The sequence below is a fragment of the Phaethon lepturus genome, unplaced genomic scaffold (assembly GCF_000687285.1).
Source record: "Phaethon lepturus isolate BGI_N335 unplaced genomic scaffold, ASM68728v1 scaffold43511, whole genome shotgun sequence".
In the NCBI taxonomy this organism is placed as follows: domain Eukaryota; kingdom Metazoa; phylum Chordata; class Aves; order Phaethontiformes; family Phaethontidae; genus Phaethon; species Phaethon lepturus.
Window position 1 is genome coordinate 1,738 of NW_010519324.1, and position 16,335 is coordinate 18,072.

At 48.7% G+C, this 16,335-nt stretch overlaps 1 protein-coding gene across 1 annotated transcript in view; it reads right to left on the reverse strand.

Moving 5' to 3' along the window:
* Positions 1–519: 519 nt before the first annotated feature.
* The window catches only part of EFTUD2 (elongation factor Tu GTP binding domain containing 2), a 16,858-nt gene continuing 1,042 nt past the window's right edge, over positions 520–16,335 (reverse strand). The window contains exons 4-24 of the mRNA XM_010297002.1: positions 15,755–15,845; positions 14,548–14,630; positions 13,887–14,053; positions 12,717–12,841; positions 10,993–11,056; positions 10,529–10,619; positions 9,982–10,117; positions 9,561–9,688; positions 8,405–8,598; positions 8,153–8,264; positions 7,819–7,959; positions 6,768–6,869; positions 6,183–6,265; positions 4,937–5,023; positions 4,544–4,670; positions 4,005–4,092; positions 3,371–3,489; positions 2,787–2,881; positions 2,334–2,487; positions 1,268–1,375; positions 520–615 (exon numbers count right to left, since the gene is read on the reverse strand). Coding sequence (XP_010295304.1) covers positions 520–615; positions 1,268–1,375; positions 2,334–2,487; positions 2,787–2,881; positions 3,371–3,489; positions 4,005–4,092; positions 4,544–4,670; positions 4,937–5,023; positions 6,183–6,265; positions 6,768–6,869; positions 7,819–7,959; positions 8,153–8,264; positions 8,405–8,598; positions 9,561–9,688; positions 9,982–10,117; positions 10,529–10,619; positions 10,993–11,056; positions 12,717–12,841; positions 13,887–14,053; positions 14,548–14,630; positions 15,755–15,845 — 2,391 coding nt within the window. The remainder of the gene's footprint in view (positions 616–1,267; positions 1,376–2,333; positions 2,488–2,786; positions 2,882–3,370; positions 3,490–4,004; positions 4,093–4,543; positions 4,671–4,936; positions 5,024–6,182; positions 6,266–6,767; positions 6,870–7,818; positions 7,960–8,152; positions 8,265–8,404; positions 8,599–9,560; positions 9,689–9,981; positions 10,118–10,528; positions 10,620–10,992; positions 11,057–12,716; positions 12,842–13,886; positions 14,054–14,547; positions 14,631–15,754; positions 15,846–16,335) is intronic.

Genomic DNA, 16,335 nt, shown 5'->3' on the forward strand with positions numbered 1-16,335 from the left:
ACAAAAAAGGTAATAAGCCACATGTGCCTCTTCTCCTGGGGAGGTTGGTAGAAGCGTTCTCACCCCCCAGCTGCCCAGCGAGGTGCTTTGCTCGAGGCAGACCTCCCCACTCCGGCACCAGGAGAAGGTTAGCAGAAAGCTCAAATGCTTGACAGACATTCACGCTCAGTCCTTAGTAACCCCGACATTCTATTCATGCCGCTTTGCTGCAGCCAGGGATACCCGTGTGCCTGGAGAAAGCCTATCCAAAGGGAAAATCTCCTCACTGGAGGCCGTAATGGCTGAAGACTAACAACAGAAAAAGCATCAGGGCTCAGGGCTGCTCCTTGTACAGGGAAGGCCCTGAGCACCCAGTCCACGAATGCCCAGGGAGACTTCTCCAGCCATGACAGAGCGACCTGAGGAGCGGTTCCCTGCATGCCCTGCACATCCAGGACCAGGACTGGGCAAGCTGGGATGAGGAACGACAGACAGACACCGGCCAGGACTCAGGTCAGCCCTCACGCCGCACTAGCACGTTCACATGGGGTAGTTGAGAACGACGTCTTGCTTGGCCAGCTCCAGCAACATGGGGTCGTCGAAGAACTTGCTGATGCTCACGTCCTCACTCAAGCCCTGCAGGGTGACCCCAAAACCAGAGGTTATTCCTTTGGCAGCACTCGTCAGCCATCGTGGCAAAGATCCCACAGAAAAGCCCTGATGACCTGTAGTAAGATAAATTTCCAGGCTCCAGAGGAACCAGGAGAATTTGCAAGGGATCAGGCATTGCTCAGCAGCTTGAAGACATATAACAGTCTCTCAGAAGCTGCAAATATGTGGTTGCTGCTGCTGAGCGTTATGTACCAGCTCACTGCCCTTCCAAAGGGGAGCTTGATTCCCTCTGCAGCCCCAGGTGCCCCTCCAACCCCTCAGTCCAGCTCACTAAACCAGCACAGACACCAGTTGCTGCTTTTTCTGCAGGACAGATGGACTAACTCAGGCCACCAAGGGGTCAGATGGGTGCTGGGGAGGTAGCGGGGCTCAGCGGATGCTGCAGGACCCCGCTTTTGGCTGGAGTCACTGCCAGATGAGTCGCTCATGGAACCATCACAGGTGCCAATAGGCAGCATGAGGGATCAAAAGTGAGGGAAGTCCCAAGGCACAAAGGGCATTGGTCCGCTCTGGGAACACAGAGGGGACACAGCATGCCCAAGGGACAACACTGCAACAGCTCAGCTGCTGGTACAGATGGACAGAGCAACGCTATAGGGACTACTCTCAGACATACCTTCCTACGCCTGGTCTTGATCATGAACTCTCTGGCCAGATGTGGGGCTGGCTGGGGCTCCAGGGGTCGGATAACGATGCTCTTGTCCAAGGGGTCACCAGGCACAATCTGAAACACAGGGCCAGGATATGAGAGCGATGCTGGGGGCTGTTCAATCTCCGGGAGAGCCTGAACTGCAATGGGAAACACCCCTGGGCCCTGTGGACACCCCCAGCCTTGGTGTGACAGTCCCACCTGTTCTGCTGGCACAGAAAAACTGTCACTACTTGTGATCACTCCTGCGAGAAGTCACTAACACAGTGTTTCTAACCCAAGCCAAGAACACGTCCCACCTTCCCCACTTGCCAGCGTACTCTAAGACCTCTAAAAACCCGCTAACCAGAACAACGCACGTGGGTCCCAGTCAGCGCAATCCTCTCTTGAAATCAGGCACGTTCATTCTTTTCAGAGCCAAGCCTTGGGCTTTTACACCTTGACCTTTCAGCCAGCTCTTGGGGCTCAGAGCGCTGCTGCTGCTCCCACGTGGCTGTACCACAAGTAGCTGTGCATCTCACAGGATCACAGTGGTAGCACCCACAAAATTCAATTTGCACCAGTCAGGGAAGTGGCCAGGGGACAGTATTTTGTCCCAAACCCCATTTTCCATAGGTTTAAAAAGCCTTCTCAAAGAGGTAAAGGCAAGCCGTGTCTCACAGCAGACCAAGGAGTCTGGGCCCTCTGCTCGCCAAGCCCCCTGCTTCCCAAGCTGGAGAGCACCGATGCACCCAAACAGCTTCCCTTCTCCCAGATGAGCATGTCCTCTCCCCAGGCACTAAGGGATCCTTACGCTCAGCAAGCGGCAGCATTCAGTGCTCCCTCGCTAGGGCAAAGGGTGACGTGACTTGGAACAAAGTCACTGGCTTCTGGCAGACACTTAACGGCTAGCGTACAAAGCCTCTCCAACTCGAGACACTCTCCAGAGAAGTTGTCCTGCCCTGTGTGAGCACAGAGCTCCATTGAGAGTGCCCACCCAGTGCCTGATCCTACCATGCCCCTCTTCCCACTTCTCACCAGGGCGTGGACTCACCTGCCAGTGGTGGAAGACAGAGAGCGAGAAGGCTTGTCCCTGCGTGTGGGTCCTCAGGTCTGTCTCAAACCCAAATGAATCAATGGCTGGGATGAAGGCTTTGATGGTGTAGAGCGGGGAGCCCGGGATCGGAGCATCTTGTGTCACATGGCCTCTGCCAACACATCAAAAGATTAGTCTTCCTGTATGTCCCTTGATATATTCCTCTCTCTGACACTCAGGAAAGAACTAGGCACAAACTAAAGGCTGCGTGTGATCCTGGACATCCCCTCCCCACACAGGGGCTGGGATCAGTCAAGGAAGCTTTCAGCTGCCACTTCATACGGATTTCAGCCTCTCCCCTCACTTTACAAGTGGTGTTAGGGCTGTGAATGTCTCTAGCGACACAGATCCCAAGTAAGCAGTTGCTGCTTTGCAATACTAAGGTGAGGGCAGCTCGTCAGAGCAGCTCACCTCCGCCTGGCCAGGACCGTGTACACTGCAGACACGCAGTCGGCGGGAGCCTGCACCTCCACAAAGTAGTATGGCTCCATCAGGCGAGGGGTGGCCTGTGGGGAGAAAGGGACACAAGCCTCTGAGCTTCCAGAAGCACCAACACAATTTTGTTCAAGCAAGTGTCAGGGACTGGCATGCTCTGGTCAAACACAGCGCCTGACTGGGGATGAAAGGGGTCCTGCTGCCCCATGGCTGCCCAAACCAACATCAAACAAACACTCAAAGGAGCTTTTCTCCTTCTGGCCATGAGTCATAAGCTTCCCTCTCCCCCACGCCCACCCTTCCCAGCAAGCCAAACAGTAGCAAAAAGGGGAGACAGAGCAGATGCACACAAGTTTCCAGCCAGACTGGAACGTGATCACTTGTAAATCCCGTCTGCCAGCCCACAAGGGTGCTGGAAACATTAACGGATGAATGAGTCCGTTTAAACTGACATCCTTGGGGCAGATAGTGCAGCACACATGCAACCTGCACTCCTTGGAGCCCACAGGAGCTGGCACAGCGCGAGGTTCAGTCTTTGTCAAGCACAGCGTAGTCCTCACCATCAGGAAAGCGGAATACACCACTCTCCGGGCTGTTGGGATGATCTGTCCTCCACCTCGGTGCAAGGGCTCCTGAGCAATCACTGCATCCAGGATCTTAAACTTCACATTGCGGATCACTGAGGAAGGGCAGAAACGACAGCAAGTGACTCAAGGGGGATGTCCTCTGCCATACCCTGCATCCCCTGAGACCCTGGGCAAACATCCAGACAAAGACCTAGAGCCACCAGAAGAAGTTCTCCTCAATTTAATTCCAGCAGGAAAGGCATGACCATGTCCTAACCCTGCATATCCACGACAGGCAGTTCAGCAGCTTATCTTCCAGGGTGCTCAGTGGTCTGCATCTGAACTGTATGAGGAGCAGAGCCACAGTCTGGGGGAGCCAGCTTGCCAGCTAACAGGCCCTAGTTTGTAGGCAGGCGGCAAGTGCCAGTGCCTGGGTGGCATCTGCAGCCAGGAAAAAGGGGGAGGTTCTGTCACCTCCCTTGTCATCTGTCCCCAGAGCTGTCCCCAGCTGCGGCGTGCGAATGGAACTGGCCACTAAGGGACTGCACCGGCAAAATCACTTGAGTGCTTAGAGATGGAAGAACTTAATCGATCTTATTATCTCCACTTCTCTGCAGGTCCTACTTACATTCATCACAGAGAGGCCCTTCCCTGGTCCCCCACTGAAATCCCTGCACAATGCTGTCCTTCACAGAGCCCAGCAGTGACTTGTCCACCTACAGACAGACAGACAGACAGCTTCAGAGACCAAATCCATCATGAGGCAGTAACAGACCCCAGTGTTTAAAAGCCAGTTCCTAGAAGAGAAGCAGTGTCCCCGACACCCCAAATGTCCATCCCTCCCTCTCACAGCATCATCTTCAGAGTTTGGCATCTAGAGCTATAAATTAGAAGAGTCTCTATTTTGGTAATCCTGAGAGGCAGGCCAATTAGTTGCCAATTTTGAGGACGTTGGCACAAACAGCAATGCCTGAAAAATAACAGGCTATTTGCTAGCCAGTGTAGAACTATGGTGGAGAAAGTACAGCAGATCTGAGATCTGGCAAACCAACGAGCCCTCCAACAGCATTAGGACCTTTGCTGCAGGTTCTGGAAGGAGCAGTCACCTCTTGGCACCACAGGACAAACGTCTCACTGAAACATAACACCCCTGCCCACAATTCTCACCTCTGAGGGCAGCGTATCGTCTACTAGGATGTTTGGGCCAGTGGCATCTGGCCCAAAGGCCCAGATGGAACGGGCAGCCAGCAAATCCCAGTCATATTTCGTCTGGAAGAACTCACCCAGCTTCTTTCTGATAGAAGAAGGGAAGAAACTTTAGGAAACAAGTATCTGACCTGCACTCACAACATATTTACAACCCTGTTCCGTTCAGGCATAAAAGGGTCTCAGCATTTTCCCTGAAGCAACTCTTTTGCTGGGGCAGGGATGCTCACAACTAGCTGGTGGCTAGCTAGAGGCTGCTGGCTGATACTGTGCACCTTACAGACCCCAACATTACCTTTTTTTCATAATTATTTGATTCTAGATGGATTCCTGTTCTCCCCAGATCGGTCATACCTGTTCCATGTTATCTGGACCACTTCATTTTCAATGTCCTCTGCGAGTCCCTTCTCCAGAGGCTCAGCAATCATTGTGATCTTGTTCCTGCAAAGAGAGACAGTTGCAATTAGTCCGCAGAATGATGGAAATGGGAGTAATTGGCAAGACCTGAGGGGCTGTGCACTGCCTTGAACACAGCCAGGGAGATGAAGCCATCCATGTCCTTCGCTGTTACCGTCTTGCTTGTAAAGACGGCCCAGGCACTTAACAACTGCTCTCCGAAGTCTGCTCATCTCCAGAGGCAGATTGCTATGGGACAGCGTGGCTCCATCCCTCCTGCCAGGCATCCAGTGCTCCTCCAGGCTGCAGAAGGAAGCCCATGGGCCAGGCAACACGCCTCTATCACAGCCAGCACTCACTGTGTCCGACACACAGGATGCTGCCTTGGAGAACCTCACCAACGCATGTAACCTGCCCCCAGAGCCAGTCACTCCACATGCCAAACAGTTCAAAGACTGACCTAAGACTGGAACTTTTCTGTTCCCAAAAATGAGGCTGCCAGCCATGGAGAAAGTATACCAGAATAAGGAGGGCAAGAAGAACCAGAAGCCACAAGGGAACAGGGGAAAGCCATTTTCAGCATATGATGGATCATGATTTCCCTGAAAATTCAGGCATTAAAATGTCCTGTGCTCCTACATTTCATCCTGGTTGTTCAGCCTATGTTCCCTAGCAGGCGTCCCTCTTTCAAACATGTGCATCTCATAATGCATTGCTGCACGAGGAAGATGAGACCAGGCTATAAGGCTCCAGTGCACCACCAGTAGGGAAAAAATCCATTTCAAGATTAAGAATGGATAAGAGAAGACAAAGCTTTTGCATATGAAACATTTGGGGAGTCACTGAAAGCACCACTGGTCTCTTTGCACCTGCTCTAGGATCCAAATACATCTCCTAGTATTGGAAACACCATGAAACTGCTGAGAAGGTGTGAAATTTAGCTAAAAGAATGGAAGATGTGGATCTGTCTGTATTCCCTCCATTCTGACAGTTCCTACAAAGCACAGAAACATCCCTGGGACTCAAGTGTGTTACTGAGGAGCTCAGCAGAGCTGCTGCAACAGCAGGCTGCCAACTCAGGCACACACCACTCATCTGGACAACAGCCACCGAGAGCAGAATCCTTGGAGGGGATGAAGTCTAGTCTCCAGTGAACCCCTCCATCTGCCTGTCTCCAATGCCCAGCTCACCCACTGGCTCTTACTTCTTGTTGGGTGTCTCAGCAAAGCACTTTAGGGAGGATGTTTCCACCACTGTCTCACAGAATGTAACAACTGGATCAGCAACCTGGAATAAGGACAACAGCTTTGTAAGGTTTTTGAGTACTTTTTTGCATTTAAAGAGACTATTTGCAACCTTTCAACACCTACAAGAAAAAAATGGTTCATCTGCCAGTGTTTTAATAAGCATTGCGAATGAACTGCTGAGTCCTGCACAGACAGCTTTACTAATTCCTTCATTCAAACAAGACAAGGAACATTTAAACCTAATTCCAGGTATGAAAAATTCTGCTCAATTTATTTATTTAATGCTAGCCACGCAATGGCTGAAGAAGGAAAAGGCTGGAACATGGTCACACACCCCTCTCCAAGCCAATTTTCAGGCTCTCAATCACAATAGTGTGACACAGTCAGGCTGTAAGAGTTACTTTTACATCCTAGCAGCCTCTTTTCTCCTTTTAAAAGGACATGACAAAATCCACATTGTACATTCAGCTAGGTTTCTTTTTCCATTCTTCTGAGATAGGGGGACAAAACCCACTCCCCAGCTGGGAAAATAATTTCCTCACCTTGATATCAATCTCTGAATACATCTTCCGTAAATCATGCATCACACAATCCAGGTAAAGCTCCCCCGTCCCGAGGATCACATGCTCCCCAGACTCTTCCACCTGAAATTTAAGAGAAGGGTTCAACTGACAGCGTTACTGCTCAGAAGCCCTTGCCTTCCAGGCTCCTAACACAAGCCTGAGGAAATATCAGCTTTAAATAAATTGGTTAGGATCAGAGCACCCCAAGGAAAGCTCCCACGGCCTTTTCTAGCAGAAAGAGCTGATGTGCTCTGCAGAAAGCTGCTTTCCCAACGCAGCAAGGTGTGTGTTTTTCTGCTGGATTTACAGTTTTCTGCTATTTCCACATGACTTACGAGAACAACTGCAACAGTGTGGGGAAAAATAAAAACAGCAAAGAAAACAACTCACAGTAAAAAAATCATAGAATCATTAAGGTTAGAAAAGACCTTTAAGATCATCAAGTCCAACCATCAACCCAACACCCCCATGCCCACTAAACCATGTCCTGAAATGCCACATCTATATATTTTTTGAACACTTCCAGTGATGGTGACTCCACCACCTCCCAGGGCAGCCTGTTCCAATGCTTGGTCATTCTCTCCGTAAAGACATTTTTCCTAATCTCCAATCTAAACCTCCCCTGGTGCAACTTGAGGCCATCTCCTCCTGTCCTATCGCTGGTTACTTGGGAGAAGAGACCAACCCCCACCTCACCACAACCCCCTTTCAGGCAGTTGCAGAGAGCGATGAGGGCTCCCCTCAGCCTCCTCTTCTCCAGACTGAACACCCCCAGTTCCCTCAGCCGCTCCTCATCAGACTTGTGCTCCAGACCCCTCCCCAGCTCCGTTGCCCTTCTCTGGACACTCTCCAGCACCTCAACGTCCTTCTTGTAGTGAGGGGCCCAACACTGAACACAGCATTCAAGGTGCGGCCTCACTAGCACTGAGTACAGGTACATGATCACAGCCCTAAATACTTACTTTTAAGATCAGGCTACAAGGTAGCTCACAGCATGAGCTGTAAACAGCCATACATACACCACAAATACCTTAGTAGTAAGCGAGGGGTAACTCTTGTTGACTTTGCGGAGACCATCCAACATTTTGGGGAGCTCCGAAGGGTTGACTGGCTCTACAGCTATTTTGATGACAGATGTAGTGTTGAACTTCAAAGGACGGAAGATCTGAGCCTGAAATCAGATAAGGACAAAGAGCTGAATCTCTGCTGGCCACTGGAGTTAAGACGCCACGTTTAAAGCTCTTCTCTTTAAAACTGGCACCTGGGCAGACAATGTTTCTTTAACCTCACCACTGGAGCTTTTGGGATGCGCTCCATCACCTTGACTCCCTGTAAGGCTGAGCGATACCAGCTACGCACAGTACCTCCTCATTGCCCCGAGGCTCCGTGACAGTTGCAGTCTTCACTATGGGCTGGTCCACTCCTTCTATCAGCACCCAGTTGCCAGCAGGAACCCGGTTTACCTCAATGTGATACCTAAAAGGCAGGGGAGCATCACTGCAGCGCACGCTGCTGCCAGCCTCAGGCCCCTTGCGGCGCTGTCCTCCCTGACCCTAGCAGCAACAACTCCATGTAAGTCCTCTCCCAAATGAACATACTGCCAGAGCTTTCCGTACCTCGCAACCGAGATCCAGAGGCGTCCGACAGTGCAGATCTGGGAATCCTCCTCATCTTCCAGGGTATAGTTTTCTCCAAGGACCTTCACAGGCTGCCCAGCATGGATAGTACCGCTGAGCACTCTGCCAAAGGCGTGGAACTGAACGCCGTCGTCTGTGCTGTACATTTTTGTTGTGTGACACATCAGCGGACCCTTTGCAGGAGAGGGAGAGACAGAGAGAAAAATAAACCTCTTTCAAAATACAGTCAGCAAACAGACACAGACCTGGTAGGACTCATGGATACAAAGGGATTAATGGGATGGAATTTAGAAATACTTCTAACTTGCAAAGTCCTTCATTTCCTTCCACAGGAAGCCTTACATCTCCTCGCCCTGTATGGAGACCCCTGGAATGACTTTGGTGGACTTTTCTGGAGCTCTCCTCCCTCCTCTCGTGGAATAGTAAATAGTGGCTGGGACAAGGCCATGAGAAGGAATGTCATCTGCTGGCCTGCAAACCAGCTCAGGGCAGAGCACCCAACCTCTCTGTCCCAAAAGGTCACTCCACAATGGTGATCTGGTGACAATCACCACTGCATGGTTTCATGTGGGTAATCACAATTCATTAAAATAAGCGACTCCTTTTCTCTCCAGACATTAGAGGAAAAGTCACGGGCAAATTCCTCCCTAGCTGCTGGCTGGCGTTGGTGGCTCTAGACAACTCTGAATGACAGCTCAGTACAAGCTGTTTGAGGAGGAAGGTTTTTGCAAGGCTTTGATACAAAAGGTGCTGACTAACTAATGTAGGGTTATTTTTATCAGTATATTTATCAGAGTTTGGAAAGAGAATCAAACTTCAAGGAAAAGGGACAAAAGGCAGCAAAAGGACACAAAATCACTCCACAGTTCCCATGTGCTCTGAAGTCCTGACCTAGTCCTGTTCTTTTCTGAACACTGTCAAACAATTCCCTCTCTCAAGGGCTGCCCTGGCAGGCAGCTAAAGTTTCTCAGAGTGAAGAGATTTGTTTCGGTATCGGATGAGAGGTTTCAAAATGCTGGAAGTCAAATCTGTGCAGATGGCTGTCTAGGAGGCAGCTGCCCTGTCAAGGCAGTGAAAGGAGGGCATATTTACCACGCTTTTGGACACTCAGAGCAAAGCAGAAGAGTTTCCTTACATCAGGGTCGCATTCACTCATGGCCTCCCCTAGATCGGAGTCGACGCCACCAGTGTAGGTATGCTCAATTTTCGTCTTGGCTCCCACCTTCGGGGAGGGGATATGCTGCACACACATGTCCACGAAGCCTGGAGAAGTAATACTTCATGAGAACATGATTAAGCAGTGTAGAGGAAAGAAATGGACTCCAATAAATACAAGGAAAACCCATTCTGACTGTAGTGCACCCACAACAATGGGAAGATGTGAGCAGTGTCTCAAGCTGTCTCCTTTGGGCAAATGCCTTAATATTTTGTATTTGGAAAGCTGAGAAGGGATCTGTGCAAGTGAGCACTGGATGGCTCTAATACAGCCCTTACCTCTGGTGATGCGAGACTAGGCTATTGGGAAGATTGTGAAGGGGAAGACAAACAGCATTTACCTGTGAATTCCCCAAAGAACTTCTTGCAGACAAGCCGCAGGAGGGGCCGAATGTTCAATTTCAATTCCTCTTTGGTCAGGTGGATGCCAAGTTCATCCAGAGTCCTGGGCAGGGTCGTGTCCACGTCCCCCACCACCTGCAAGATGACAAGCACCACTCTCAGCTTTGCTGCAGGGGGTTCAAGCAGGTAACTCCCAGGTGCAGCTTCACATACTAGCCGCCACTGCCAGGGCTCTTGACCTGCTCTGGTTTAGAGCTCACATGAGAACTGGCTGGCTGGTTCAAATTATCACTTGGCTGATATTAAAGCACACTAGAAAGAGCAAAGGCAGTTCTATTAACTGTGCAAATACAAGGCTGTATTTGCAAGAAGCAACTGTTAAGGAGTTGCTCACTGTTGCTCTGCACCCCCCGACCCGATCAGTGAAGATCACTCTGCAGAACGGGACAGGCAAGTCCCACAGGCACCAGACACACCACCACGTAGTGTTCAGCCCTTGGCTGCTCCTATCTGGAACTATGGGAAGGAGAATGAACCACCACATACCTGAGCCAAGATCTTGTACAGGGGTTCCAGAATGAACTCCACAAAGCTGCGCTGGGAACTGCTAGTTGGGGCCTTTTTAGTGAACTTGCGGCTGTTGGGAGACCAAAGGAGACATGAGGAGCAAGCACTTTGCAGCCTGCAAGCACCCCTACTGCAAACACTGCCTCTGCTCTTCCCAGGTTATCTTCTTCTCCCTCCCAATCCTCCTGGGAAGCTGTCAGGGACACAGGAGTCACGCTTACTCTAAAGGTCAGAGGAGGTTTCTGCTCCTGCTTACGGGCTTCAGGTGGACCACATGGATTCATACCAAGCAGAAGGCCTGACTCAACCCTTCCCAGATACTACTCCATCACAGGACAACTCAGGCTGGAAGGGAGCTTGGGTGGCCATCTAGTCCATGTTTCACAGGGAAAGGAGGGAAAAACCCAGCAATAAACTACAAGATGTTTAAACAGGCTTCTTACGTCTTCGGGTTGAAGTAGATGTCACCCCAAAGCCGCTTTGCAAACTCCTGATAATTGATGTCTCCTAAAGGGAAGAAGCAAATGGCAAAAGTCTCTCAGATGTCACTCTCATCTTGGAAATCTTTGGGTTTTGGCTTTTAAAACAACCCTGAGGATTCAATTTAATGGACTGATGCTGGTGAGTGAATGCTTGGTTCCAAGTCTGAATAAATGATTAAGCCCTGACCTGGGGAGACCAGGCAGAGAGGTGGGCAGAAAACAGTCCACCGAGGATGACAGCAGCAGCCCGGGTACACTCTGGGTTCGCAGACTTGCTTCTCAGGAACATTTCAACTCTTTCAATTACACACAAGGTTAGAGCTGAGAAGAGCTGGCCTGCCAGACGCCACGCTGCAGGAACCCAGTTACATCTGCTTCATTTTCCAAACGCTAATGCTGCAACCTGACACTGCAGTGCCAAGGTGCTGGGATGGCTTACACCCCATCTGCCCCACAGGCTTATTGCAAGCATTTTCAGCCATGCTGAACATCTCCAGGTTCTCTTCTCTTTTTCAGCTGATGCACTAAGCGCATAGACAAATACCCAAATGCTGAAGGAATAGTGTAGTGCTTGGCTGTCATGGTAGATTTACAAATAATAAGACAGCGGTGATAATTTACAGCAGTTTCCAAACAAGTTTTTGCTGTGGGCAGATGTGCAAGCATAAGAAATTTCATGGTGGCTGTGGTTTTGACAGTTAAACTACTATAACTCATGTTAGTTGTGGTGGCTGCACATAAAATCCCTGGTGGCCATAATCAAATATTACTGACTTCAAGTACCTGTTCAGCTCCTGTCTGCTCCACATGGATGGCATCTCCTACCAACTGTGCCTGCATCTTTGTCAGCCCCCCAAAGAAGGGGTATCATCCTAGCAGGCATTGAGTTAATGCTGCGACACCCAAGGAGCACAGTTATTTCTCCAAACTCACGAGGACACACCATAGTCCTGACACATCACTCCCTGACCTCTACAGCTTCATCCTCCCTCAGGCTAACTTCTTTGCAAGAGCTAGGCCAGCTGCTTTACAACATCCTTCTTCCCCTGCTCACAGCTCCTACAGATCACCCCAAATTCCCCAGCGTGAGACTTCAAAAATCTTGGCCGTACAGCTGGCTAATGCAAGCAAAAGGCCCACTTTTACAAGTGGCAGATTGCCTTGAGTGGGCACCTGGGGAACAGAAAATTAAATCAGAGCCAGAAAAAGGCAGTTTCTTAAAAAAGAAAGAGGGCAAGAGTGCAAAACCTTGTGGGCCAAGCTTGTGCCTGGCTACAGCTGAGTCTCAGACTCTGGAGACTTCTGTGAAAAGGCAGGCAGAACTTAACTGCTTCGCTTCTGAGCTGTTCTGATAAGGAGGCAAAGCAGAACACACACACTTGCCTTCAATTGCCATAGCGGGACTTGTTTTTTCTGCTTAAGGGTACACATAAAATACTGGCTTCTGATTCAAGAAATATTTATTAGGAGAAACTATCTAGCTAAAAACAAGTTAGAACTGTATTTTTGCTTTTTACCACCCAGGGCTCAGATCTGCAGTAACTCTCAACTCCAAGAAATTCTAGAGCACATATACTGGCCATATATGTGCAGTGAAAGCCAAAGCTGAAGGGTTTAGAAAGCCTCAACAAAATAGGTTAGGAAATGAGATGTTAAAGTGTACAAGGTTTCTGGATAATCCTCACCATATGTGTCTGCATAAATCTTTGCAAAAGATCCCAGCGTGAAGCAGATGCTGTACTGTGAACTGGAGAAACACACGTTCCCCAGAAGGGGAGACAGAACGAGGTTCTCGTCGGTGGAATACATGCTGAGAGGAGACAGTTTTTAGAGACAAGAAAAAAAAAATACAATCAATGTTATAAACCAAGGAAGACACTTAAATCCACTTCCCACACCAAACAGCAGTATGTGATAGACAAGGATTCTACGTTGCCAAATAGCATCTTACAACTGGCTGCAGCAGGCTTGCCATCGGAACTTCAGGGTCAGAATCATTTTATGACTACAAACTGCAAAGGTTAAGTGTGCAAAGAAATATTTCAAGCCTAGAACTAAAAATTTATCAGCACAAGTGCTTTGTATTTTTTTGTCAGGTAGAGTTTTTCCTCCCCTAAAAAAAGACAGCAAACTTGGCCAACCAAGCAAGAGAAAAGATAATACAAGGCAAATAACGTAGGGATAAATTATCCTGCTCCGAGCTGCTTGATGCCAGTAGCAACTGAACAGAGAGACAAGCAAGTGAGTTCATGTGCAAACTCAGTTTGGGGTTATTCAGACTATGGTGTGGATGCACACAAACTGAAGGGAAGAATGCTGTTGAGAAAATCACCTGGATGCAGAAAAACCCACAGAAACGATGCATTGCTACTGTGAAAGCTAGAGAAGGTGTCGCTCCCTTCTCTGAGCAGGGTCTTGCAAGGAGATTTGACTGTAACAATGTTATAGTCTCTGTTTAGGGGTTGGGACAGCAAGTTCCTATTAGTTTTGTAACAAAAGTTTAGGAGCTTTGAGACATCTCAGCCTACAATTTGGGACAATCTCAGTGTATTTGGGAGCACTGAAGTTCCCTGCTCCAGTCATATGTCCACTTTCCTACTTTTTAATGGGGGAAAAAGAGCTGATCCCATGAAGCTTGTCAGAATTCAGACAGGATTGGCCCTTCCAGTGTAATTCAATATATTAGCTGAGATGAATTTCTAATGGTTCTTCCTGCCCCATTTTCTATGATTCAACATATGAAGAGACAAACTCATGAGTTCTTAGGCATACACAGGGCTCACAGGAAAAAAAAAGCACCTGCAATAGAACAGGGACAAGAAGTACTAACGATGCATCATCCCAAACACCCATACCTGATCAGACCATTAACTTCATCTACAATGTGTCGGAGTTTGTAGTAAGCATCTGTAGGGGGCAATTTCAGCTCCAGGATCAGTCGGTCAATCTTGTTGATGCACACGGTCACTGCGAGCCTTTCCTGCACCGCGTGCTTGATCAGCCTCTCCGTGTTCAGCATCACCTGCAGGGAACAATGAGCACAAACACCTCTAGCGAAAACCCTCCACAGAATGCTATCTAGGGCGTGAGAGTCAAAGCGGTGACCCTTACACGCAGGGCGGCAAGTCTGTAAAAAAGCTTAAGCTCAGCCGCCAATGATCAGCTAATCTTGTGAAATTTAGAAGTAGGTGCTAACCCAACCGAATTCCTGGAATCCTACCCCTCAGACATCTCTGATATAAATAACCTGCTCAATTTTAGGTGTCATGGGGATGGAGATGCAAACAAGTTAGATAACCAGCCTACAGGTCACATGCATCACGTCAGCCCTGGACACAGAAGTCAGAGGCTTGACTCCCTCTTTGGGCTGGAAAACACTCTCACTTCCCAAATTGTCCTCCAAAAACCCTTCACCACAGAAAGCTGAACGCATCCCAGGCCTTCATGCTGAGGCAGGATCAAAGATTCCAGAGGAAGAGATTTTGAAGTTAACCCCCAGGAGAACCTGGCACTCACCCCCTCAGCCGCATCAATGAAAAGTACAATGCCGTCCGAAATACGAAGACCAGCTGTCACCTCATCAGAAAAATTGACATGACCTTCAAAAACACAAAACAGTAGTGAGAACCAGAGTCAGTCCAGACACCAGCAGCGCAGAGGGTGGAAAGCCATCCCTCTGCTCTATAGCTTGCTCTGGTCACTGGTATCCAGAGAGGCAGACCACAGACGGCTCCCTCCTCAGACAGGGACCCAGGAGCGGCTGCCAGGGCTCCGTATAGGGAGTCGTTTCAGCTTTAATGCTATTTTTTGAGAATAAACACAACAACTCATTTAACAGGCACTTTTCCTCACATTCGTTACTGTTTTTCTCACAGCTCTGTGCAAGTACTTCAGGAAAAGGAGGAAGATTACTTCTCACCAAAGAACAACAGATGCTTCTCCCTCCAGTCTCCTCCTGCGCTCTAACCTCCCTCATCTTGAGCTGTAACTCAACAGATGTGTCCCAAGACCTCTTTCTTAAAGTTTGGCCTTGGTTTCTTACAACAAGTTGATCCATGATTATGTTCCCCCCACAGGAGCTTGTCAGAGGCTCAAGGGAACTGCTGAGTCTCACTGTGGGGCAAGAGCATTTGAGAAATCCACAGTCCCCACTGTGCATGGTGATACCTGGAAAATCCAATGCTACATGTGCTTCTGGTATACTTCAGTCAAACACATTTTCTACCCCATTAGCCCTCAATTAGACTGGCTAATCAGAAACACAAGGCTAACTAAAAGCCAGCTGCACAGTCATCATTGCTGGAAGTGATTTCAGAGAAGGAACTTAGCTAAAGGCTCAGAACGAGGCTGGAATCATCTACAAAAACCACAAAACAAAACATGGGTTTCCATCTGTGAAAGAAAATTTCCCAGGGTTTCACTGCACCTAAGTGACATTTCCAGAAGAATCAGTGAGGTTTCAGGGTATAGATTCCTTGTTTTTCTGAGATCCAATACTACACAATCCCACCACAATCAAACACAAAAGCTCTTTGAAGGCTCTCATTAACCATCATGGTACATGTTTTCACTGCTCTACTCTGTCAACAGCACTACCCAGCGGACCAAAGGGGTTTATTAACAAGAGAAACCTTGGTTCACATGGTCATGTATCTGCTCCACACATCAAGCTGCCTTCAGCTAAGTGCATCCCAAACCAGGATTTTCAGGATTACACAATCACCTGGAGTGTCAATGATGTTGAAGAGAAAAGACTTTCCTTTGGTGTCCGGCAGAACAATAGTCACTGGTGTGCTCTTGATCCCTACTCCCCTCTGAAAGACAGGAAACCAGGATTATCAGTTAAAAGAAAAAAAAAAAAAAAAAAAACAAAACAAAAACCTCGGATCACTGCAGTATCCATCCCAGTTCTCCCATCCCTATGGCTCAGACTGGTGAGCTACCACTGCACAATCCATACCTGCTTTCAGCTGAGGAAGTATAATATGCAACACCAGAGACAGAACATGCATGTTTTTCTGTGCCTTCGCCCTTCTGCTGCTGGCAAGTTATACCTCAAAGCAGAAGATTTGATCACCCAGAGTAAAGTAAGATGAAGAGAAAGAAATGCTTCATAGGATTGTTCTGGTCATGACAATATTTAGCAAGTAGGACAAAATAAGATTCCCATTCACACTCAACCACATGAAGTCAGAGCATCCAGCTAAGAGATCCCATCAAAGGAAACAGGGAGAAATACATCTATTTTGAAATCATAGTTTTTCACCCCATCCATCATTGCTGCGAACCCCTCCCATCTCTTTC